Below are 26,598 nucleotides of genomic sequence, written 5' to 3'. Positions count from 1 at the left end.
TAGAAAAGCTTTAATTTTAACGTGGGATTAACTAGCATATAATGCAAAAAAGTTTTAAGCGCTATATGATAGCTTGTCCCAAAGGAACCACTGCACTCACAGCAGATGATTCAATGCTATCAGGATTACAAAGAAAAAAAGATTATAGTCGACTTGGATGATAAGAACCAAGGGTTTTATTTAAGCATTTCTCCTGCAGGTTAAATAAGCTTGATGAATAAAATCTTAAATTTTCTCATGCCACATAAAGTTTTATGATCCATTTAACGGAAAGTAAAGCCTTAAAATTGAAACTTTCCACAAATTGTAAAATGACACCTGAAGTCGGCCTCTATGAAGGATCGGGACATTGCGCCTTTTTTAGTGGGACAAACTTCAGTCAGTTCTTATTTATTACCCTTGGAAAAAAGAAGTGTCCTGGATTGTTATGAGATAAATATAGATCCTTTATCAGGATCAACGCAACTGATAAAAGATCTCACAATAGTTAGTCTCTGTTCTCCCAGGAAATGAAAGATCGTAAAGAAACAAATTCATTTTTGGTGCCTTATTAAAACATTTGGTCCATCGAAACTCGAGGATCCTTCAGAAGCCCAGGAATAAATGCACGTTGTTTTCTGGGAGGTAAAGGAAGGAATATTTACCCCTAAGTATCTGACTGGCCTCCTCTTTTGTTTTTTTTTAATCTCTTTTGAAAATAGAGCTCTTGAGAAGCATTCTGGGATATATCTGCTCACCTAGTGAACATGAATGCACACTACTTTTCTACTTTTCAAGGTGCATTGTGGGAAATTTTGAGTCCATAACTTTTTTCACCCACTAGACATCAGGGTACTCACATAAAATTGCATAACCCCTACATAGTGCCCTATATAGTGGTTAAGGTGGATGTTTGGCCACAGCCTTGGACTTATTGGTGGGACAGACTCTTAGCACATCCCCCCCGCTGATTAAACTCTAGCTATTATAATCACTTTCAGGAAGTGGCTTTCAGAGATGTGAGCCCTTTCTTTACCACATGACAATCATTCTCACTTCTGTTTATTTGCTTTTCTTTTTTTTCATTTTGTTAGGGAGCAGGGGAAATTTTTCCTCAATGTGATGACTCATTATAAACAAGAAGCAGCCAATATGCAGACCCTCCTTTACCTGCCCATGGATTTGCTCTCTACTTGCTCAGTTGTTCTGCATTAACTGACCAAAGCTCACGAGGAAGCAGCTGATCTTTCATCAGTTTAGTTTTCACTTCTTCTTTTTCTTCTTCGTCTTTAGTTGAGGATATTTAACGCCTCGTGGCCCCTGTGTTAGAGTGTGTTTGAGATTTATATTTTTGATTGTTGATGACCCTCTTCCTGCCTGACTCTATAACAATTCCATTGCTGGCGTCTTTTTTACCTTTAGCGTAGAGTTAACACACAAACATCATGACGGTTGGTTGTTCTGGTGCAACACCTGGCTGCAACTTTCCTGCCCAAATCCTCCAGGCAGCAGGGATGTACTTTTTATTCCCCCATTTTTGCTTAATTTATGTTAAAGAAAAGTTAAGTGTTGAATCTGTGCGATATTTGCCATACAACTAATAAAAAAAAAGGGATTAATGTAATCAAGGACTAACTGGTTCACTAGTTCTAAATAAAATTAAACAGTCGTTTTAATGAGGTTCTTTTGTAGATGATTCTGTGTTGAATCACTGGATGCTTATAAGGTAGAATGCTAAGCTGTTTGCGTGAGTTTATTTACATGATGTTCACTGTTGAGGTGGATATGTAAACGACTGCAGCAATCACAATATTGTGGATTTATGTTTGGGTTTCTCTTACTCTATACCGAGGATTGGCACAATACATCACATGGGTTCTAAATGTTGTCTTTAAATGATCTTAAATAAAAGTGAATTACTTTTACTGGTTATGAAACTGGTCCAGAAGTTTAATCTTTGACCTAAAACTGGCTTTTATCTAACATCTAAAAAGTAAAGCATTTCTCCCCACTTCCCTACCTGAAGCTCCTCATAGGCCACAACCAGAGTATGGCTCACGTGAGGCTGGAGCCATGAAGAGCTTGTAAAGACTTCATAAAAGTCTCTGCCTGCTGGCCTTTGGACTCAGTATTGAATAATTAAAGTATGTTTTATGGGCTGTAGTGAAGCTGCAGAATCACAGACAGGCCCAACATTAGAGTTAAGAAAACTTCCTGAATGAACCATCCCGTTTGGGTTTTTAACTCTCTGCTGCCATCTGCTGGAGAGAAGATAACGGCCTACGCTGAAATGTTTCCTGTTTGTTGTGTCTCTGCAGGACCTAGTGGACTGGAGGAAGCCCCTAGCCTGGCAGGTCGGCCACCTGAGAGAGAAATATGATGCATGGGTTCATCAGCCAGTCGACAGACCCATCCGACTGTTTGGGAACCCGTTCATGGAAGCTGCAACCAAAACTTCCTGGTATTGAACGTTCTTTATTACTGCTAACAATGGCACATTTATGTCCTAAACTACAGCTTGCTGTTTGTTGTTTTCTTATTATTTTACAGCTTTCACACCTTCAAATTGAAAAAAATCTCCTTTTTTCCTGTATATTCCATCAAATTGTTTAATGAAAATGTTTGAAATTCTGACATGTCAAATAATCCCACAATATTTATAACTGATCCGACCCTTTAATCCTAACAAATCTTAAACAACTTGAACATGAAACAGGAATCTTAAACTTTTGTGCTTCCCTAACATTTGTAAGTCCTAAAAAAGAAAATTTAGAAGAAAAAAAAAAGCAGGATTACGTGACAAGTGTTTGGTCACACCACATCAGAGTAAAACTGAATCTAGTTTAGAGCTTTATTATTTACATGCCTTTGTTTGATCATATTTCACTTGTTAAAAAGGTATATGCAAATCTTTATTTTGGGATCAACTATGTTTCAGTTATTTTATTTTATTGTTTAATTTTGTTTTTCTCCTCACTTAAATACCTGACCTTTTCTAAAACAATTGTTGATAAATGAAATGAGGAATTATTGAACTAACATCCCACACAGATAATAAAAATAATTAGTAGTATTTACAAATATTTTTATTTTATTATGGCACTTTCATGCCTTGATGATTTAGCCAGCGTATGGCGACGTCCCGGAATCTTCTAAAACGCTGGCATACGCTGAACTTTATGTATTTTTTCAATTTTGGGCGTATACATAGAGTATTCATAACGAGTCCAGAATTTCTGTCCAACGACAGCCTAACTTATTACATAACGCACAGCAGCGTAATACCCTTAAAATGTTACAAGCCAGTGTCCTGAGGGGGGCAGCAATGCACCCGGCCTGCATAAAAAGCACACGAAGTAGATTTCTCTAAACTTTGCTGTCACGGTATTAACCTAGCTGCTGTTTACCTCCTGCCAAACTCCTATTCAAAACTCATAGGTTTTGGATAAGCTAGACACCTTGACTTATCAGTAACTCACAATTTTAGTGTGTTAATGGTCACGTAACTTACCCGTAACTTATGGCGCACGTATGAACATACGCTGGCATACATCAAGATTTCTTGACGTACTTTTACAGTATGTGGTCGTGTGACAGCGTGATAGTGTGCACATAACTTACAAAAAACCTACCCATAACTTATCCAACGTACGGCAGCGTTTTTGCCAAATTTTTCATACGTTGCTATATGCTGGCTTTAATTGTAAAGGTGTGACAGCACCATAAAAAAAAAAAATGCTAAAATCTGTTTTCATGGTTAATTTTTTTCTATAGGTACTGGGTCCCTGTGGTCTGGCTTCCCATTGTCTTCTATCTTTGCTGGCACTGCTACACCACCCTGGCACAGGGCACCACACGGCTGGAGCTTAGCTCAGGTAGGTAACAGCAGCACACCTTGACGCACAGGCTGCATGTAAATGCATCTTCATCTCAGCATGGATGCATGTCTTTGCAGAGTTCTCCATCCCGATCCATAAGTACATGTTCCCATTCCTTTTTCTGTTGGGTTGGTCCCTGTGGACGTTCATCGAGTACTGCATCCACCGCTTCGTCTTCCACATGAAACCGCCGGCTCATAACTACTACCTCATTACGCTGCACTTCCTTCTGCACGGCCAGCACCATAAGGTAAAAAAATGGCTTTATGACGGACAGACATGTTATATATATTTTATTTTTAAACATTTCTTTCTTTTGTAATCCCTTCATAATGTACTCATTCATTAATAAGGGGACCGTTCACTAATTCCTTCTTTTGCTTCTACCTTCTGTGGCGTTTCTCCCCAAGTCTCCATTTGATGGCTCTCGGCTCGTCTTTCCTCCTGGCTTGGCCTCCATAGTAGTGGGGATGTTCTACATGACGCTGTGTAAGATGCTGCCGCAGACCCTTGGCGTGTCTGTGTTTGTTGGTGGGCTATGCGGCTACGTCGTGTACGACATGATCCACTACTACCTTCACTATGGCTCGCCAAAGAAAGGCTCGTACCTTTATGGCCTGAAGGCTTACCACGTCAAACATCACTTTGAGCACCAGAGATCAGGTGAGGAAACAGTTTGATTATGAAGGTTGTTGTCTCTACCTTACCTGCAGTAAATAGATCTCAGTTCAGATGTGTTTCCCCACTGTAATAAACCTGTTATATCTGTTATAAGCCTCTAACGTAATAAATCATTATAGATCAAACTGCAGATCTGAGGCTGTTCGGCTCATAGAGCAGCCTTTAAAGGGTCTTTATCCGTCTAAAAGAACAAAGTAACCAAAGAGATTTAACGGGCCAGTCTGGTCCTCGTTCTGAGTAGATCTTAAAGAGTTTTACACCCAAAACTTACTTTTATCAACCCAGATAAAAGATGTTGATGTCCATGCTGCCTCAAACACATTGGTTTGTTAAAGTATTATTTAAACCTCATTACTTAGCACAGTTACATTAGTGCATTAATGTCCTACTTTTTGGGGAAAACTCCTGATAAATTTCTTTTTAATCATTTTTGTACCAAAGTTCAAAAGATAATGTTAAAAACAAATTATTTTAAAGTAGTTTTTATGGTTAAAACATACAATCCTCTGTGATTTAAAAAGCTTCAACATTTTACAGTAGTAGCCATTCAAAATTTCCTCACTTCTTTGTGGGCCCTTGGCTGGTCCTCTACAATTCCTTTTTAAACATCAATCCTTGTACTAAAATATTCTTTGTCATGATTTGTCGACATTATGATCTAAAGAAAAGCATCAGCTCCTGGTCAGACACTAATTTATTGAAAGAGTGGAGTCAGAGTAACAAAAATGCATGACCAGGAGAAGGCCAGTGGCTAGAAGTTGGCAGGGATTTGGCTGGGCGTCACAGGGGAGTAGGCTGCAATTCGGCTGGAGTTTGACCGGGAATGGCCATTTTTTAAATGGCTGCTACTGTGCAGTAGAAAGCTGATATTTACCAGTAACAATGACTGATTAGCATTACCATGCTAATTCAAAAGAAGGTCCAAATTATTCTAAAATGCTTTAAATCAATTTATCTCACTTTTAGATTTCTTCCACAACAGTTCTCTTAAAATAAAGACAAAAGTCAAAGAAAAAATGGCATCTAGGCCTAAATTTATAGCTATTTAGTTGTAAAAGTAACAAACTTGCTACCAAGCCATTAATAAATCAGACTTTCTTATAAATTCTGTCAATTGTGTGTTTTATTATTATTTCAAATCCTCTATTTTTAGTTAGCAGTTTTTGCTCTGCCCCTTTTTAAAGTATAAACTATGCAAAAAAAGTTGTTTTTTTTTAGACACTTTCTTTTGGTTAGTGAATGCAACAAACATTTACAGTTTTCAGGGAGGTCAAGCTGACAGCCCACTTATAATGAATTCATTGTTTTTGCTCAAACCTTTCTGCCTCATTCCTCCATCATTTCTGGGATGCACTCTCAACTATAGAAAGTTAATGGAAGAAAATGTTTTCCCTTTTTTTTTGTGTGCAGGTTTTGGAATCACAACCACATTCTGGGATCATCCCTTCAACACAGCCATCCCAGATGAGAAATTCTAACCTACCTTCGGCTCTTCTGAAAGGGCCTCTGGACTTATCAGCCTCCCTAATTAGTGACCCGTCCACCTGTTTTACCCCCCGGCTGTTTAAGCACTGCAACAGCCGACTCATCCATATCGCTTTAACACAATAAATTTTCTTCAGATCATTCATACCTGTGTGAGGACCAGCCTGCTCGGATCTCACTTTGATTGTTTTTGCACTTTTGGTGCCATTATTAATCAACAGACGGATGCTTCATGATACAGACCCTGTCAGCTAAACGTTGACCAGATTAGCAGCTAGAATATTCACCAAGCTTACTGTGGAAATCATTTGTAATAAACATGCAAACAGACTGAAATGCACACATGCTAAAGCGCAGAGGGGGAAAAGGAAGTGGCAGATGGTGGGTGGATGTGGCAACAGGTGTGTGAGCATCAACGAATCATTGTCCCTGTTAAAGCAACTCAGGAAAAATCACTTTGAATGTTTGTTGTTCTCCCTTTAAGGAGACCAACTCACCAAAGCACCTGCGAACACAAAATCTTTGTTTTCAGATATCTTGATCCAGTCAGGCTTTAATTTATTAAACATCTGAGTTCGGTTCTACTGTAATTTGAGATGCTGCTCCAGATGTTTGAAACATGCACATATTTCTGCTGTGATATTCCCTGTTTTCTTTTCCTCCCTGTTTGATTTCATAATGTACAAAAATAGTCTTTATTTTTAGAATGTTTTGTACAAAAGAGGAGATGCTTTCATTGTATGAGATCAGATGTCTGTGAATCGGTGGGATGGATTAAAGGAGGAACAATGTAAGGTGTCAGAGGGATGGAGCTGAAGGAATGAAGCACAGCTGTTGGACGTACTGCTGTAGGGATCTGGGGATCAACGGTTACAGAAAATTACTCTCAGAAACAGACTGGAAAAGGGAGACAAAGGCCTCTGGTTGGTTGTTGCTCAAATTTAAGTAAGGTGAGGAGAGCAATGGTTGACCTTCTCAATAAACCTCAACAGTAGAAAGCAGTTTGTAGTAAGAGCAGCAGCTACTGCCATCTAGAGGTGACTGGTGGGACTAATGTTTACTAACTATTTAACAGAGAGAAGCCCAACAGGAGCTTTTTCAGTTATTGTGACAAATCTGCATAGAGAAATAATGCCTGCAGCTTTATATCTTTAACCCACGGCTCAGACTCTGTAGGCATCATTCCTACAAATCCCATCAGGTTTCATAGTCTTGACCTTCAAAGATCATTGTGGATGAAAACCTTAGGGAAAAAAAAACAAAACAAGGTGTCCACCTGCTTCAAATATTGATATTTGTGTAAAAAAAAAAAAATGTAAACAACCACTTTATGTCCATGTTTTTTCTTCAGTCTGTCTCTGAGCTGTTTTGTTTTAATGGTTCCACCTGGGTGTGAAGCTGCCTGCTTATCTGACCCTCAGGTCCCTGCAGAGGGTGATAATTGAACTATTTGACTCGACAGCAGGACGTCCTGACAGCTGCCAGCTGATCTTCAGCAGATTCCCACAAGCACACCTAAGAAAGGAGAACCGATAACTTTAAGCAGAACAAACATAAACCAATAACACGCAGAAATCTCCTGCATAACTTCATTTTAATCAGCTTCAGTACAGATTAGGCTCACAGGCACAAGTGTATAAAACAAACATATTTTAGGTAACCATAGGTTATGATGAGTTGCATTTTTCAGTAAAAATTATAGTTAAACAGAGGGGGTGTGGCCGTTTGGACAACAACCAGGGAGCGGAAAAGAACGAGTTCTAACTGATCCGTTAATGTGTTGTTTTGTCAACAATTAATTTAAAACCAAAATGCTGTTTTCTTATAAATAGCTAAAAAATGTCATGATATAATAACTAAAGAGCTGATTTAAACTCACACCCTGCTCATCAGAAGGGTTTTTTTCAAAACCAGGGGACCAAAAAATTTATAAGAATTTTCTATCATCTATAATTTTAGAGTTAATAAAAGAAAGATAATGAGAAATATTTCCATTTGTTGGAAAAAGAGATATAGTGATTTATGTACATTTATGTGAAAAAGAAAACTCTTATTCTCACCTGTAAACTTCTTTGTGCTAAATAATGCAACATAAATAATTATATTTCCAGAATCTGTTTACTTTGTCAAGTTTTATTTTGGAATTTCTATGCAATGGCAAACATGTTTGTAAATAAATGTATATTTCTGAAACGGGTCTGTCCTGTCATTCTTTTTATTAACTAAAATGTTTTATATCAAAATATTTATAAACAACATTTTGGTTTTAATATACCTTTTATGAATTATTGATTTCATTTTATTCTGTAATTTATTTTGCACAATTTGATAGTTCAGAGAGTAAAACGGAGTTCATTTTACAGTGAAAGGTTTTAAGTCTACTTCTAATAATTCTGATTATTACGGCTCAAAATGATAAACACAAAATTCAGTGTCAGTTAAAAGAGGAACACTTTAAAAATGTTAAAATTTGGAAATTGATGCTGTCCCACACTAATCAGCAAATCACCATCTAAAGGTTTCCTGAGGCCCATCAGTCAATAGAGTAACAGGAGGAAGACTGCTGTCTGGACAGATGTCCAGAGGACGGCTATTAGCCATGCTACATGAACAAAAAAGTAATCCAAATACATATGGGCACAAAACCATATAATCTGCTCATGGTTTGCTTTTATTGCACCAAGCTTTATTCAAAACTGAAGCACTCTCATATAGAGGTTTCATATTTCCACTTAACCATGGAAGTGTTGTCCCATGTATGAATATTTCCACATACGAACTGTCCCAGTTAAGGCAAAGGGTCGGTCAGGGTAAAGTTTTTTGTTTGTTTTTGCGTCTGTAATTCAATTCATATGAATAAGTAAAAACGGTTATTTAAATGTAAAAATCAAGTCTAGATATCAAACATCTGAATATTTGTGTTGCTTTGTTAAATTAGAGACGCCAAGCATGATTCCTGCTGATCAAAATCAGACAAAATCTTTATTATTAACTTAAAATAAGTTTGGGAATAAAACTATGAGATCTCCAGACTGAAGTGGAACAGAAGGATATAACTACATTTTCACTAAAATCATTTACAATTTGTCATAATCAAATATGGTGCGCATTCATGTTCAACTGAGGTTTCTCAATCAACTCTGTTTGACTGCACAGTCTGTAAGCGACAACATTAATGAACTGAACCTGTCTTGAATGCATGGTTTAAGCAAGCCAGGCGTCCTTTTGGTGAAACCCAGCAGCGACCTACCATTTTGCACCTCAGCTGAGTCAAAATTGGGAGTTTGAGTCTAATTTTTCTGAGCAAGTTTTATAAAACACCCTTCAAGTGAGAAGTTATGATCTCTGATGGGTACTTTGAAACATTTCCAACATCTGTTTGAGAAGAGATGAAGTGAATAATACGAGGAGCCAACAGCAAAGAGTCCTGATATAATTGTGTTGAATTTAATTCCAAGAAAAGAGTTCCTCTCAATTCTACAAAGGAACATTGAGTGAAATAAAAACCTTACTAAGTAAACGTACCTCAAAAATCAGAACAGAATTCAAACACAAAAATGTTAGACATGTGATCAGAAAACTCCACATAATGAAGCTTGACCTGATTAAATGCAGATAGGATCAGTTTACAGGAGCTGAGGTTTGCTTGTTGTTCTCAGACTGCAGTTCTATCACAGATAGATTGGTCAAAGGTATGAGCCATGCCTGTAGTTTAACAGGTTCATGGCCATTAGAAAACATCCAGGCCTGTGTTTACACTTAAAAATCTGTTTTTGATTTTTTCATTTCCAGTCCAAGGTTTTCCACAGCAAAACCTAAGTCAGACATCTTCACGAATCCTTATGGGTTATTATTCATTCGTAGCCGACCAGTCCTCTAACATGCTTCCGCTAAAAAAGGTAATTACAACATGTCATGCAACAAAAGCACAATTTGTGAGACCTGATGGATACAGGGAACATCCTTCTATCTGCAGCACAAACAAGAACCTTTTGTTTGCACTAAGGTGATGCATATGAGGAGAGTGATACTGCTGGGGTAACAGCATCAGAGGAAATTATGCTGAGAGTGAAGGCATGCTCGGTTCTAGGAAATCCTCTAGAACCTCCAGAGATAATTTCCCATAGAAAAATCCACAAAATGAAGAACATTATGGACAACAGTGAGCATCCTCTTCAGAGTAATGTTAAACATTATTAGTGTCTTTATTCAGAGGCTTCTCCAAATCCGGTGCAAGACAGACCGCTACAGAAGATCCTTCCTGCCTGCATGTATCAACAATGTTTCAGTTTGTTAACAGCTTAAGCGATTTTGTTAACCAATTACTTTGATAATTTAGCAACCTTCTCAGAATACCATAAAGAAAATGCAATAATGTGAAGGCAGTGTAAAATACTTACTCCTGGGATGGCTGCTGAGTTATTATGACTTATTATAGATTGATAATCAGTATTATTACATAACTGACTCAAACAGGGATCAGAAACTCAATTATTGGAAAATGGGTACAACATAAACATCCAAAATACATGGAAAATGTACCCCTCTGCCATAAAGGAAGCTAGTCTGAAATGTTTGCACCTCACTATGAAATGAGGGTAAAAAAGAAAAAGAGGAAGAACTAAGGGACTACAGATACGACAGGAGACCTCTGAAACGGGTCTTTAACAAGAAAACGGCAGATGCCGTGTGGTGAAACTGAAATGTTTCTGAAAGCCAAACCAGCAGTCCAAGGTTTTCCACAGCAAACCTTAAGTAATAAGTTATAATAATATGCAATAAGACTGTTTTTAGTTTTTTTTTTTTTTTTGCACATCTCTGGTGTTGCTTCTATTTTCATATATCCATTACTGTAAAAATGTCAACAGCTGTTATTGATACAATAATCTGTTTATTTTATTTTCCTATCTGTTATTTTTATACACTTTTCTACGGTGCACATTGTGTGACCACTTCTACTATAACCTTTTTCTGCTGTAAACACCACTATTTCCCCATTGTGGGAAAATAAGTGGATTTTCTAGGCTTCTATTCTATTCTAACGCCTAAACAGAACCAGAGCCAAAACAGACTGGGATACAGATCAGGATCCAGCCAGAGGACAAGGCTGGGATGGAAGGAGAGCTCCTAACAATGTTATTTAACAAGGAGGTGATTATTTTAATATACGACCAGGTCGGTTTAATAAAATAAAACACTGTTAGGTTGTCATTGTCTCAGGAAAATGTATTTGATGTAAAACAGTGAAGAGGGGGAGCTTTTTATTTGCCCCTGTGTGTCTCATTAGGAGACTCTTTGTTGTGTTTTCTATGATATTTAAACTACGGAAGAGGATTAGGGTCACTGAAAAAAGTTATTTTTTTTACATTTTATTTTAGTATAATAAGACAGATTAGTCAGAATTCTTACTTTGTTCTCAGAATTCTGACTTTTTTCTCAGAATTCTGACTTTTTTTTTTTCAGAATTCTGACTGTTTTACTGACAGGTAACAAACATCAGTATCAAGCTGTAGCCATGTCCGTTTTTGAGATTGTCTCTCTTGTTTTAATCACCTTCTGTTCTTCCGTAAATGAAGTAGCATCACCGGGGACCCTTCGGGCAAGTAAAAAGTTGCCTAATTGCGTCATTTTCCACCAATGTGTTACTGGCCCTCCCAAACAACTCACATCTTTTTCAGTGAAGCTGAGTGCTCCCACATCTCTTCCTTTGTCCATCTACATTAAGATCCACAATTCTGAGATTAAAGTTGGAATTCTGAGACAAAACTCAGAATTGTAAGATTAAACTCACAATTCTCAGAAAAAAAATCAGAATTCTGAGAAAAAAGCCAGAATTCTGAGATTATAAAAGTCAGAATTCTGACAAAAAAGTCAGAATTCTGAGACAAAAGTCAGAATTCTGAGATTAGTCAGATTCTGACTTTTTTCCCATATTAAACTGTAATAAAATTTAAAAATCAATCAACTTTTTTTTTCAGTGTCCCTAATCCTCTTCCCTATTAAACAAACTGTGGCATCTGTGGATGTTTTTTCTTTTTTCAGCTTTTATCAACATAACAGTCAGACTAGGGGCAGTAGGACCCAGGGCAGCTGCAGCAGCAGCATTTAAACAGGCAGCTGGTAGCAGGGAGGAGCGTGGAACACCAAACAATCGTCCACGCCCTGCTGAGAGTGAGAAGTTCCTCCGCATTCCTGTCAAACAAACCCACACACATCCAGAAAGCTGGGAGGAATCAGTCTCTGAGGCTGGGTAAGTGTCTGCAGACCGGCTCCTCTCTGCTTTCTCCTCTGATAATCTGCCTTCACAACACTTTCTGTTTCTATGCATTCAGACAGGAGTTTGGGCCTGAAGAAGGACCGGAACCAGAACCACCCCATCATCATCATCAGAGTCCTGCCAGGTGTTGTATTTCCTGACTCACCCCCTTTCTCACCCCTGAATGCCTCTGAGTGTCAACACCCGATCAGAAAACCTCCCATAGCAGGAAGTATTTATCCTTCCTTAGGAGCCTTATTTAAGGCTTTCAGCGGATAGAACCACAATTTCCTGAAAAATTAGGTGCAGATCCGCGTCTAACGTCTGCAGCGACTAACTGAAACACCAGCATGGCTGCAAATACAAAGTCTGCTCAGGGTAGCATGCAAATGTTAACCAACAGATAATGCAAAAAGGGAAATGAAATGTTTAAATTAGGACTGTTATATGACTGCATAGGAATATGTAATGGAAAACAAAAAAGTCAATTCATGGATGGTTTTAGACTGGTTATAGCTCAGCTATTACAGCTAAATTAACTTTGAGATTTTTGTTGTTGAAGCTTTTGTTTTGATAAAGGTCTAAAAGTTGTGGTAAACTTAATGTTTTAATAGTTCCTTAAACTGTAATGACCTGCAGTTTTTTTTAATATTGGCCGCTGTCTATTAAGATTTGTGTTGATTTCGCTGATAAGCATAATAAAAAAACATTCCCAGGTAAATAATATACATTTTTCTTCCTTATAACAAGTTATGGCATCAGTGGATGTGAGAACAAGGGCGTTTCTTTCCACTTTTTAACAGATCTGAGTGTCAGTTCATAGATGCAAATATACTGTTCCACATTAAAATTAACAGGTCGCATTAAAACCATTGGTCTATTTTACAGGGATTTATCATACCAGAACCAAACCAGGCATGTCCAGATACGACTTTTTACATTTCCAATACTATATTGATATTGCAGCTTTATGTATTGACCCCTACTGATATTGATCCAGTGTGATATCAGCACAATCAATCATACACAGTTTTTGCTCATTTTCTAGTGTGGAAAGTTATTAAAGGCTTGATATAGTGGTATTACTCAAACAGAGAAGAATAGTCAACACAAACTTTAAGCAAAAGCTGATAGAAGCGAAGTTTTTCTATCAGCTTGCTTGTTATGGGGATTTTAGATCTAAGCTGATAGCTTCTGATATTCATTAATTGGTTGATATTAAACCTATTTTAGATACAAGTATTGGATCAGGACACCCCTAAACAGAACTATAAAACTGTTTTCCAATAAAGGATGTCTATGAAAATAGATTCTCTCGACTCGGATGCTCAAATGAACTTTGACTAGGCCACTTGTACACACTATAGAGACTTAAACTGCGTCACCGCACTCTACCTGACCATGTTTCTTTGTTTTCCTGATCCTGCTTATTTCACGTTCTCCAACGAACCTCTAAGGTCTGCAGGGAAAACACTGAGCCGCCTAATTAGGAGTATCATGCAGAATACAAGTGCAAAAATTAAAACTTAGAAACGTCTTTGTGTTGTGCTACCAACGTAATGCATTAAAGTTATGGTTTACAATGTGACCAGACTTCACTACACAGTCCTATATTTGTGGGGACTCTTTAAGATGAGCCGCTGCACCATTCACCCTGAAACAGGTAACAAATTGCAGGTAACAGAAAGTTAAATTATTGAAAAAACAAGCCAAATTTGCCTACATACATGAATAACATCAGTATTTTACTTTTATATTACTAATAATAACTGATATTGAAAGGACTGAGGTTAAAAATCCTGAATGGACAGCTTCTATGGCCATTTTAAAACTTACTTTCCTAACAATCTGACATCAGGGATACAAAAAGAAAAAGAAAATTACTTTTTATACTATTTAACCGTAAAAGGTAAAGCATTTGGAAACATGAAAGGAGAGAAAAAAAACAAAACAAAAGCCGATAGCGGTAACATTAACAAGCCATCTGAGAGAATCAGAAGACTAAGAGGGGCAGGGATGCTCATACTGGTTGTGTTTTGTTCCCAGTCTGACCATGAATAAGGCAGGTGATGATGATGAAGGTCAACCTGGAGGTCAAAGTGAACCAGTCCGACAGTCGGTGGGGAAGGGGCTGAGCAAACTGAGCGCCCCATCCTTCACGCCAGGCTGGAGCAAAGCCAGCTGCCCCTGCTGTCACTCAGAACGGGTCGAGCCGCTGGTTCTGGTGAAACTCGGGGAGAAGGTCAGCCCCGAGACGAAGCGCTGGCTCATCAAACTGATCGGAGCTCCGCAGAAGGATGGAGGTAACATCTCGATTTACAGCGCGGAGGAGATTAAATGTTTATGAGCATCTTAGAGTTGAAACAAATCAATGGAACCAATAAGTGGTTTCCAGGAACACATGTTTTGCATTCTCAGGATTTACTGTCAAACTATAAACTACTTTAAAACACGTTTCCCTCCAGGTGCCGGGTTATTGGCTCACCCGGGAGAGGAAGCCACTGGTAACATCATCGTTCTGTCTGCACCACGCTGCACATTGCTGCAGGCCACAGAGGAGCTGGGGCTGTGTAAGATGTACTGCAGCGGTGACATGGAGGCCTTCGCCTACGATGACAGGGACAACTTCAGAGATTCAGGTAGAGCTCTAGGAGCAACTGCACAGGTGCCACTTTGCATTCGCTTTTGAAAAACTTTTTATACGCTTCACTGCTGTGGCTTTATAAGGTAATCGTAGTTTAAAAACAACCTAAACAGGTGTCCTCAGTTCTCCCAGACTGTTGATGTCAACGTAGGCCAAATACGCCCAAGCTTTGGATCCTCATGAACTATTTCAGGAAAATGCTGAACAGCAACATTGTAAATCCTTTAATGTCTCACAATGAGTAAATTTACTCTCTGCATTTAACTCATCCCCATGGGGAGCAGTGGGCTGCCATTGTGGAAGTAGTCTGGGGTTAAGGGTCTTGCTCAGGGACCCAGAGTGGCAGTCTGTGGGAGGTAGGGCTGCAACTAATGATTATTTGTAAATTATTTTTCCGATTAATCGATCAATAATCGGATAGCAAAAGGTTCCTTAAAGAGGATTTTTAATGCAATTAAAGCCAGTGAAGCTCAAGCTTCTCTATCTACTTAAGGAGTTCTGGTTAGAGCATATTGAAAAGTGAAAAAGTTTTTTTATCTCAAATGCAAAATATTTATTAATTTTTTATTTTTTTTTTACAAAGTTGGTATAATTCCTGCTCTAAGTAGGTCGCTCTGTCAGCTAAAGGCATGATTTAGAGTCTCTATACTCCAGTTAACGGTTAATCGAAGTCTATATTTGTTGGCGATTATTTCAAGAATCGATCAATAACGATTAATTTGAGTAATTGTTTCAGTCTTATAACCAATAAATGTCAATAAAATCTAAAAATCATATTGTCAGAAATGCAAGGTTGGGACTGAGGAAACAAAAGTATTCCTTGAAATGGAGTTTAGTTTATTTATAAGGTTTTCATTTTATAGTCTAGTTGCAATGTCAGCTGTTACCATAGAAGGATAAAAAATATATTAACATTTATTTATAAATTATTAACTAAAATGACTGTTTAATCAGTGGTCTGGTCACATCAGCTTTATGGCGCCCTGTGAACAGAATTACCGGTCATTGTCTGCTGAGTTCATGACACTGCTTCTGACACGCCTTAAGAAATTAGAATAAACTGTGTTACAGGCTGCAAAGTTAGCAAGAAACCATTTAATACTAAATTAGGGAAGTTTTGCTTATTAACTTTAAATAAAATAAAAAATTGCAACCAAATTCTGAATCTGATGTTGAGGATAATGACTTCCCTACGAAGGACGCAGCAGCCGTAGTTCTTCCTGTGCAAACATCAGATGGGTGACCTTATGGCTGCTCGTCCACATTGGGTGACACTGTAGCTAAGGGTTGAATGTCTATCTTATCTTCCCCTCAATGTGATTCTGTGACTCAGCTAAGGTAATGAACCTGACTGGATATTTACAGCCTTACGTAAACAACCTGATGACCTCTACTAAATATGGCTCTATGATACAACTAATGGAACCAAAAATGGGTGTGTGTTTATTGGGGGTATAATACCAACGGATCGTTTTACAGTTTCTACTTTAAAGAGGTGACTTTTGCATCTATATTAAAATATTTTAACTGTAATGTTTTATGTGAGTATTTTTAGAGTTATTTTTACAGTTCTTCACAGGTTTGTTATAAAAATGTCAAAAGTTTCTGGGCTAAATCTTCCAAGGTTCCAAGTATTTATTTTCATGTTTCAAAATATATTACCGTAATTTTCGGACTATAAGCCACGACTTTTTCCCCATTTTTTGACCTTTTGGCTTATATAACAATCCGGCCTATCTATGGACTTTTACAGCTAACGGCCACTAGCGTGATACCTAAATCTATGGATTTTACCTTCCACCATGTTGACGTCACATTTGCTTCAACACACAAGTACGGTAGACGCGCGCGCCGGAATGCGGAGGTCCTCCGAATGCAGACTTCTACCGTGAGCTGTATGAGACAGAACGACAGTGAGAAAGACGGACATTGCGAGCGCAAGACAGTTTGTGTGTAAACATAAAAAAACCTGCGGCTTATAGTCCGGTGTGGCTTTTATATGTACAAATCATGCACTTTAGCTTCTGCGGCTTATATTCAGGTGCGGCTTATAGTCCGAAAATTACGGTAAAAGGAAAAGGTTCACCAGTAATTTATGGAAGAAATTTCTGTAGTTTATTCTTGTTAGGTGTGGAACCTGTGAAAAAAACAAGCAGGAAGATAAATTTGGAAAGAAAGACATTCAGGACACAAGTAGAGGCAAATGGAAGAAAGAATATGAAAAAGATAGGATCCAAAGTAGGAAGGAAGGAGCTATATAATTATGAAACAAGAAAGGAAAGACAAGCCGGTAGACAAATGACAAAAAGGAAGGAATGGAGAAAAAGGATAGGACAAGAAAATATGAAAGATAAGGAGGAAGGAAGAAATGTGGAAAAAAGGAAGAAAGGGTAGAAAGACGCTAAAGAAAAAAGCAGGAAAGGAAACAAAGGAGCTCTTATTCACTTATTTTCTTATCTTTTCCACTTATCCAGACATCAATTAAACTCAAATTTTTGAACGCTGTATAAAACTGTCATGTCCATGACGATTGATTCTGAATATTCCCATGGGTGGCAGACAACATGGAGGCGTTTCTGACGCTGGCGGAGCGACAGTTCATCATAAAGTACGAGCTGGACGGGCTGCGGGCGCAGAAGGACCTCAGGATACCCGGCATGCTCGATAGCTGCGTACTGCAGAAGCGAGACAACATCTGTGAGTATCCTGATTGTGTTTCATAGCACTAAAGAGAAAGCAGACACTCACATGCTACAGAATCATTTCCTGCCTCACCCAACGAAAAACACAAAACACCACTGTTTAGATTTCAGATGGAGAAGTTTTTTTTTTTTTGAAATCATGCTCTACAGCCTGTTGGTGTCTGAGGATTTAATCCTCACAAATTTCATATCAATTACCAGAGTTCCTCTGCTGTTTCAGGATTCCTGTTCTTTTCTTCACCCTCTGTACCCTCAGAGCAAACATCTGATATTGGTGCCAAACAAGGCGAAAGTCAGATCTTTTATTAAAACAAACTTAAGCATTGTGTATAAATTGTCTAAAACGTTTTACACACAAGTTGAGATGCATAAAATTGAACATTGCATGAATGTGTGTGAGAAGTCATGCAAACCTTTGACCTATGGTAACGATGTGGAACATCCAGGAGGATCCATGCGTTGCTGGAGCTACTTTCAACCAGAGCATTTTAGAGGGAGCTGGCTGACATGTTATTAGTTCCCTCTACACTGTGTCATGTCAAATATATGGGATAAAACGGACATATATATAATTAAGTTACACTATGGTTAAAAAAGCAGCATATAGCAGAATCAGGTCCAATGTGCTTAATACAGCTCTTCCCAGTTTCCTATTGATATCAGCTGAAAAACCTGAACCTAACACTATATGTCTTACAGATAGGAATTCAACTCCTGCTATGTTAATGACATTTCCTACTTTAAAGGAGTAACTTACTTCGCTCCAGGGCCTTAGTTCCGCCCACATGTATTTGAAAAATGTTCCAACGAAGGCGTAACCTAAAAGAACGCAGAACATTTGTGGGTGGGAGGGGACTACTGTATTAGATCTCAAATGTGATTGACATTTGGACACTGGCAATGAAAAACAAGGCTGGCTTGAAATGCTATCCATAGTTTCAGTATTTATAGACATATTTGCTTAAGCTTTCATCAACTTTGCATTTACATCTGCATGTACAGCTTAAAATCACATTTCAATGAATCCAAACTTTCAAATTTTATTCTATTGAGTTTTATCCCTCTGGGGAATGAGATATTTTACTTTCTGCTTTATCCACAGCAGATCTTGGACTTTTCTTCATTATCTTTCTGCAATTTCCAAACTCCCTCGCCTTCCTTGCTTTGGCTTCTTGACCAATCTAAATATGTCCAATGTTATTTGATTTTGGTTTGGTAAATACACAGACAAAGGATTTATTTACTAACAAATTGAGTAAAAGTAAAGCAGAAAAAACAAAAAAAAACAAAGGATACGGCAGCAGAATGCAGGAATAAAAAAAAAAAAAGTATGTGCAACCAAAGTGAGCTCTGGGTGTAGAAGTATGAGAAGTTAAATTGTTCTAGTTTTTAGGGCTGAAAAAATTAATCGGGATTAATCCATCCATCCATTTTCTTACACGCTTGTCCCGATCGTGATTAATCAATTATTGAAATAATCATCAACTAATGTAGTAATCGAGTAATTGTAACGAGAAATATAGAGACTCTATAAGATGCCTTTAGCTGACAGAAAAACCCACTTAGAGCGGTAATAATACCAAGATTTTAAGAAAATATGTCAACATTATGCATTTAAGGTAAAAAAACAGAAAAAAATATAGTTTGTCAATATGTTCTATCCACAACTCAAGTGGAAAAGTTTGAGTTTCACCTTGTTTAATTTTGTAAAAAGTCTTTAAAGAATCTTTTGCCATCTGATTAATAATCTATTAATTGAAAAAATAATCCACAGATTAATTTATTTTCAAAATAATCGTTAGTTTCAGCCCTACTAGTTATAACAGACGACTGAGAGCCAAAATTCTAAATTCCAAGTCATCAATTTTAACTGAAACGACCCTGAAACTTGGAAATACGAGTTGGAAAGTTGTTGTAACAGTATAATACCTGACTTTCAGATTCAAAATAGATTCTACTTGCATTGACAGTAGTAAACATGTCTTATTTAATAGTTATTAGAAGGTTACCATTGTTTTTCAGGCATGAAAGAAAGATAGTAATTCAGATACTGCCTGTGTTTAGACAATGTTTCAATGCTGTATATGCTTAAACTAATAGAATATAAGGGTCTTCAATCAGAACAGTGGAGCGCACCTCAAATATCAGTCCAACTAGTTACACTGGAAAAACAATCTACAAATAAGTATAAAATGTCTTAAATTAATTGTATTTACCCTTGATTTGAGTAGGTAAATGAGGTAGTTTGCCAATGGAATGAGTATTTTTACTCTTTCAATAAGATGATTAGATAAAATGTACTTGAAATAAGACAATGGAATTGTGTTTTATTATTTTTAAATGTAAATTATCTTGTTCCATTGGCGAAATGTGTCTTTTAACTCCTCAATCCAAGAACAAATGCACTTATTTTAAGAAAAAAATTACTTATCTAGATTTCAGTTTTTTCCAGTGTAAATTTGAGGATAATGGAATGCACCATGAATCACGAATGTCACAAACACTAAATCATTTTTTTCTGAGCCAGGTGAGTCCGGTCTGCACGGTGAACTAATGTGTGCAGACTAAACTCACCTGGTTCGGTAGCTGGGCAGAACAAATACATGACCTAGAGATGACTTGATAGCTCCACATTTCCTACCTCTGAAGGCCAGTGACAAACCATGAAACCAAACATTTAAAGATTAATCTGAAATCCTTAAGCCCTCTGATACATAGAAACTGGAAATTATTACATTCATAAAGAACAAATCAACACATGAAATGTGGGGAGGATTAACGATATAAAATTTAATATTTTGAGCTAGAGTTTTACATATTTGATTTCTGGAGAGGAGCATGCTTGTAGCGACAGTGGAGAGGAAAACTCCCTTTTAACAGGAAGAAACCTCCAGCAGAACCAGACTAAACATGTATATGAGGCTCACAATTAGAAAAAAAAAAGTTTCCCCCTCTTATTACCTTCCTCCACCTCTAAGCTAACATGTGCTCACAATCATGCCCTTTATGATGTCATGTGGGGACACCAAAGATCTAAACAGACATGGCTAAGCTAAGAGCTAAGCAGGGCAGTTGCTCTGTTTTAAGTCTCTTCACCTGAGCTCCTGAAGACTCAGTGGATGGATTTTATTTTTGATGGAAATCTACTTTCTGGCTGGCTGCTGTTGTCTGCCTAAATCTGAGAAGAATTGTCCTGCTCAGCTAAAACATGCTCCGCAGGGTTCATTGTTAATAATTTTTATTGTGCGAATGTACTATAACACGGGAGCTTTAATGTTATTTTGAGGTGGATGCGTTTCTGTGATATGATGACACCTTGTCCTGCTTGCTGCAGGGCAGAAGCTGGGAGCAGCTGGTGTGATCGTAGACACATTTCCTCTGCACAACCCTGACAAACTGAAGGATCTCAGTGAAGCCTGGTACACAAGTAACCAGCTCGCTCAGCCACTGGGTACGTCCGTATGAATAAACGCCCGAAACAAGCAGATAAACCAGATTTGATGACAGAAATGTGGCATTAATACTACAGACTCCTTTCTGTTGGTTTTCTTAGACAAAGTAAACGAGTACTTTGGAAGCTCCATGGCTTTCTACTTCAGCTTCCTGGATTTCTACACCTGGTCTCTACTTCCACCGGCAATACTGGGTCTTTTCATCGCATATTACTCAAGTAGGTTTAAGTCGTATTGTTTGATTTTCTGTCTTTATGATGAAATTCAACAAATTTTACTGTTCACAAAAGGTAAAACAGAACCAAAAATTCTTCTGATTGAACATTTAATAATGTAATAAAGGGTAAAATGTCAAAATTCTGCTCATTTTAAAGTGAATTTTTTTATTAGATCTTTTTTTTAGCGCAGTGATCATCAGGGTCCTGATAATTTTGGGTCTAGTAGATTCAAACACAGGATTCCTGTTTGCATAAAATAAAATAAAATAAAAAAATACCTTCCTATCCATTACAGGAGAAGTTCAGAGAGAGATGCTGCAATCAGTGTCAGGTTCTCAGGATGAGGAGCCTCAGGATGAACCTGAACCTCTGATCAGCGGTCACATGCTGCAGGCAGTGTTCAGCATGCTCTGGTCCACGGTGGTTATGGAGCTCTGGAAACGCCGCAGCTCTGCACTGTCGTACCGCTGGGGAACCCTTCACCTAGCCGAGCGCTTTGCCGAGCCGCGGCCGGGTTTCCACGGCGACCTTGGGGTCAACCCTGTGACCGGCCGAGTGGAGCCACTATTCCCTGAATGGAAGAGGGACCTGCGTATGGCACTTGTGTCCGTCCCGGTGGTGGGGCTGTTTTTAGGTAAGTTTTCCCAACCAAGAGTTGGTTTCAGTCAAAGTTCCTTAGGCGTGTGTTATACCCAGTATGATTTATCTCGCAGGACTGGTGGTTCTGGGAATGACATGTTTCTACTGGGCTGAGGCCAGTGTGCAGCAGCTGCACAAAGACTGGGACTCCATGATGTCTCAGGCTTTACTCTTTGTGCCGTCAGTCCTTCATATTGTCTACACCAATATGTTGGCCACGGTCTACAGGACGCTGGCCCGATCTCTGACTGAATATGGTGAGCAGTATGGAGAGAAAATATCTTTTATTTATCTAGTAAAATGTTTGTCTCTACACATTAACAAGCAGTTGGAAAGGTATACCTAATAAAGTAACCAGTGAGTGTATGGGGGGGCAGAGGGGTGGTGATACAGTTACAAACAGGCTTTTAGCTAGCAATGCATACGGCCGTACATTGTACGCCTTTACTAAAAAAAAATACAAATTGTACCCGTTTGTCCCCTGGAAACTTCCCTTAAATGTTCAAACTTTCACAAGTAGCAGATGCTGGAGTTGGAGTGATTTTTGTTGCTCAATGCACCTCATTAACCAATCAGAGAAGCTGATTTAGGAGCTGGCTTGGAGACACACACAGCACTGCTGATGCTATGATCTCTCCACTGAAACTGATTATTAACGCCTAAATGAACTTAAAATGTTGTACCTGCCAGCAAAATATGTTCGCTTTTATTATTCTGGTGCCTGAAGTGTGTAACACATACCTGAATACCAGATTCCCAGTGACAGAGCATTGCTAGTATGTAAGGGGTCTGTGCGGCTCAGACAGCGAAGTTATATTTGAAGCAGGATCGTAATCTTGATGAACTGACTGCACAGACAATGTTTTGAGGTGGAAATTCTCATTTAAAAATGTATTAAAACTACTTTTAACCAGCTTATCACAGCAATCATAGCAAAATGTGAACAGAAGCATCAGATGCATCTGTTGACACTTTACTTGACGCGCTTCAGGAGCCTCAAAGATGCTCTTGAGGCACGTCTGACCGGTGTACAAGCATCAAAAATGAAGCAGCAGAAGCTTCTTTGCTGCTCAAACCATGGTGTGAACGTAGTATTACATGTTTTTACTGTTTAATTTAACCTATGAAACCTAATATTGTGCCTAAACATTATCTCATATCTTTCTTATGACACTTCCATCTCGAGTCAATCACACATACTTCCTATAATCAGGACAAAAGTTGTGTTGTAGCAAAGACAAAAAGCTGCATTCCACCTCAAAATGCAGGAAATAGCGTTTCAGGGTCTAAATTTCTACATCTTCCATTAACTACACTTCATAAAGCCTAAAGAATTGATACACCAAGGAATACACCCTATGAAATATTCCTAGCTAAAAGCCTGGTTACAAAAATGCTGGTCTAATAAAGGAAATAAGAACAATGAACTTTAGTCATTTCTCCCTTAGAGAACCACCGAGAGGAGTCTGCCTATGACAACCATCTGACAGGCAAAATCTTAGTGGTTAGTTCCCTCTGTGCTTTGTTTCTTGGATCATTTTTCCATCATCAGCTTCATTCAGTCGACTCTAATCTGACTCTTTCTTCCTGTCTTTTAGTTTACCTTCTTCAATAACTTTGCAGTGCTCTTCCATATCGCCTTCTTCAAGCAGGACATACCGCTGCTTCGGAAGGTAACAAGAATCTTCAGTCCTGCACCAAATAGAACAAAAGAAAATATTTCCTTTTGTTATAAAAAAAAAAAAAACAATTGCATCAAAGTTTTTTAAAACTGATTGGGAACAAAATATGCATCTACTTTGTGTTAGATTTATTTTTTCAGTTATTTTTATTTAATTAGGAGGGGGTAAAAGCAGTTTTATAACTCAGCAATCAGTATAGTAATTCAGTTTGTCAAAATCTGCAATTTGTTCTTCCATCATTTTCTCATGAACCAAAAAAAAATATATATATATATATATAAAAATGGTCCCGCATCAGTTGCACTGCCTATCTGGCTGCTTTTGTTTTAATAGAAAATTAAGTAACCAACTGTTATAAACCAGCAATGTCTTCAGTTCATTTTGTTATTAAAGGTAATAAACATCATTTAAAAATGTATTTCTTTTTAAATATCAAATGAACATTTATTTATCACCACCTAAATTTCTAGAAACCTTTTTTTTTTTCTTTTTAGCAAGATAATAGATTTTGATTCTGAACAAGATGACTGGTTTCCAGCCATCGGGTCAGATTTTCACTCTTTGTCTTGATTTGTTTTAAAGCGTTTAGCGTCTTTGCTGATCATCACTCAGCTGGTGAACCAGGTGACAGAGGTGGTGGTACCTTTCCTGGTGGACCGGTTCATCAGCGCCCCCCACAGAACACAGAGTGAAGATGATCCAGAAGAGGACAAATTTCGGAACCAAGGCACTCTGCCTCCTTTCCCGGTGAGCTTTGGAGCGAGTCTTAACAATACATGCCCTAGAGAATTTAGAATAATCTAAGCCTATAAATCTGTTTCTTTTTTCTTTTTTTTTTTCTAAAAAAAGGGGCTATTTGCAGAATACATCGAGCTGCTGGTGCAGTTTGGATATTTGAGCCTTTTCTCTTGCGTGTTCCCTCTGACTGCGGTTCTGCTGCTCCTCAACAACCTAACTGAAATCAGATCGGATGCTTATAAGATTTGCAAACTCTTCCGCAAACCCTTTTCCCCTCCTGTGGCCAACATGGGCGTGTGGCAGGTCAGCAGCAGCAAAAACACTAAACACTAAACTAAGATTGTATGTACTCTCCTTACATCAGTGTCTGCTATTTTTTATTTATTTATAGGTTGCCTTCGAAGTGTTGAGTTTTGTATCAGTTGTGTCCAACTGCTGGTTGCTGCTGCTGTCGCCCCGCCTGCAGGACTTGGGTCAGCAGGCCGGGATGAGCGGCAGCAGCCTACTGATGGCGGCTGTTATGGTGGAGGTAAGAATGCAGATGGAATCCCAAATAATCTCTTCTTGGAGCTCATTCGCTTTAATTTAATCTGTGTGTGTGTTTTTACAGCATGTGCTGATATTAGTAAAGGTGATAATGGCCGCCCTGATACCAGACGAGCCTGACTGGATCCGGAAAAAGAGGGAGCATATCGAGTACACATCCATGCAAGCCCTAAGGCAACAGGTTAACCAAGTTTAACCGACCTTCTTACATATTTGGCTTTATTCCTCATCTCCTCTTTCTCATTGGTTTTTCTTATGTTTCCCAGAAGCTGAATGTTCAAGAGTCCTAACGTTGTTTCAAGATGCTGAAATACAGCTCCATACCTCTGGAGGTAAAACCCAAGAGAAGAGAGCTGCCCCAGTGCCGCGTCTCTGCTCCACCTGACTTTTGCTGCCTTTATTCACTCACACAGTGCTTCTACAACCAAAACACTTGGCTTTTTATGCATACGGCAAGTGCAATTCAAACAGCAGCTTAAAGTGTTTTTTTTAAGAATGCAGCGGATGGATTGCTGTGATAGAGACTCAATAGTAAAGCTGCAGACTGTACTGATTAATATTTTAAAAAGGGTCAGTATTTGATGTTATGTATTTACGGTGCCAAAAACAGGCAGAATACTTGTCTCATTGCTGCAACCTGGTGATAAAACACTGTTAGTGTTTAAGATTGAGAGGAAGAAGAAGACAGTATCATTAACAGTAGATTTAAGCTTGTTGGCTCACTTTGTTAGCAATATCATCTTTATCCAAGTATGTATTTTATTTAAGGCTGAAACAATCAGATTAATCCTGATTAAGAGAATATTGAAATAATCGTCAAGTAATTTAGTAATCGATTAATTGTTAACTGAGGTATAGAGACTGTAAAACATGCCTTTAGCCGACAGAGCAGTAATTATGCCAAGATTTTACACAAATTATATAAACATTTTGCATTTAGATGAAAAAAAAAAAACAATTTCGTCTAATATGCTCTTTCTAGAACTCCTCAAGTGGAAAAATTTGAGTTTCACCTGGTTTAATATAGTAAAAAATCCTCTAAGGAATCTTTGATTATTAAACAATTATTCAATATAATAATCAACAGATAAATCTATTTGCAAAATAATCGTTAGTTGCCGCCCTAATTTTATTTCAGTACTGATTAAAATGAGATCCTTTTTCCTTAAAATCAATGCAGGTTATAAACACCTATTTTTCTCTTGTAGTCGGACAAAACCTGATTCAATTTTATCAAAAGCTGAAATCAACCTCTTAACAAGTCTTGTTATAAATAATTAGGTATTTTTGTAATAGGTATTTTCTGCACTAATATCCAAGTGACCCACCTCTATAATGCACAAACAGCTTCTGACACACATCAGTCCATTCAACTTAGTTTTTCAAACATCAGCTGTAGGTTATTGGGTTCATTTTATTCAAATTTTATTTGAATAAAATAAAAAAAAATAAAATAATCAATTTTATCCAGCAGCAAGAGGAGATGTATGATAATGGGACCAATGGGACCGAGCTCAATGTTCTTGATTACGAAATCGAAATCTACTAAACCCACGTAAGCCTAAACTCTGTAACAAGATGATGGGTAAATGTTTGCAGGATCTACTGTTATGCTTTCTATGGTAACGAGGAACCATGGTCTAAAGAAACCGAATGGGAAAGCTTTAGCTTTATGCTAATTTTGGCAATACAGTTCAT

At 38.0% G+C, this 26,598-nt stretch overlaps 2 protein-coding genes across 3 annotated transcripts in view; both read left to right on the top strand.

The window, feature by feature from the left end:
- The window catches only part of fa2h (fatty acid 2-hydroxylase), a 42,019-nt gene extending 33,839 nt beyond the window's left edge, over positions 1-8,180 (top strand). For both annotated transcript variants that reach the window (XM_015402610.1, XM_015402609.1), the window contains exons 3-7: positions 2,298-2,440; positions 3,754-3,854; positions 3,935-4,107; positions 4,268-4,520; positions 5,949-8,180. In XM_015402610.1, coding sequence (XP_015258096.1) covers positions 2,298-2,440; positions 3,754-3,854; positions 3,935-4,107; positions 4,268-4,520; positions 5,949-6,016 — 738 coding nt within the window. In that variant the 3' untranslated portion in view covers positions 6,017-8,180. The remainder of the gene's footprint in view (positions 1-2,297; positions 2,441-3,753; positions 3,855-3,934; positions 4,108-4,267; positions 4,521-5,948) is intronic.
- A 3,973-nt stretch (positions 8,181-12,153) lies between these two features.
- LOC107103096 (anoctamin-10-like) lies at positions 12,154-26,321 on the top strand. Its single transcript, XM_015402618.1, has 16 exons — positions 12,154-12,273; positions 12,356-12,424; positions 14,326-14,582; positions 14,745-14,918; positions 17,483-17,620; positions 20,960-21,076; positions 21,179-21,295; positions 21,591-21,929; positions 22,009-22,191; positions 23,383-23,438; positions 23,533-23,607; positions 24,199-24,363; positions 24,466-24,657; positions 24,746-24,883; positions 24,965-25,081; positions 25,167-26,321. The coding sequence occupies exons 3-16, from the start codon at positions 14,333-14,335 to the stop codon at positions 25,188-25,190; spliced, it is 2,085 nt and encodes a 694-aa protein (XP_015258104.1). The 5' UTR covers positions 12,154-12,273; positions 12,356-12,424; positions 14,326-14,332; the 3' UTR covers positions 25,191-26,321.
- Positions 26,322-26,598: the final 277 nt, after the last annotated feature.

The sequence above is a fragment of the Cyprinodon variegatus genome, unplaced genomic scaffold (genome assembly GCF_000732505.1).
Source record: "Cyprinodon variegatus isolate N-32 unplaced genomic scaffold, C_variegatus-1.0 Scaffold1376, whole genome shotgun sequence".
NCBI classification, from domain to species: domain Eukaryota; kingdom Metazoa; phylum Chordata; class Actinopteri; order Cyprinodontiformes; family Cyprinodontidae; genus Cyprinodon; species Cyprinodon variegatus.
Note: the sequence above shows the minus strand (reverse complement) of the source record. Positions and strands in the feature narration are given on the sequence as shown.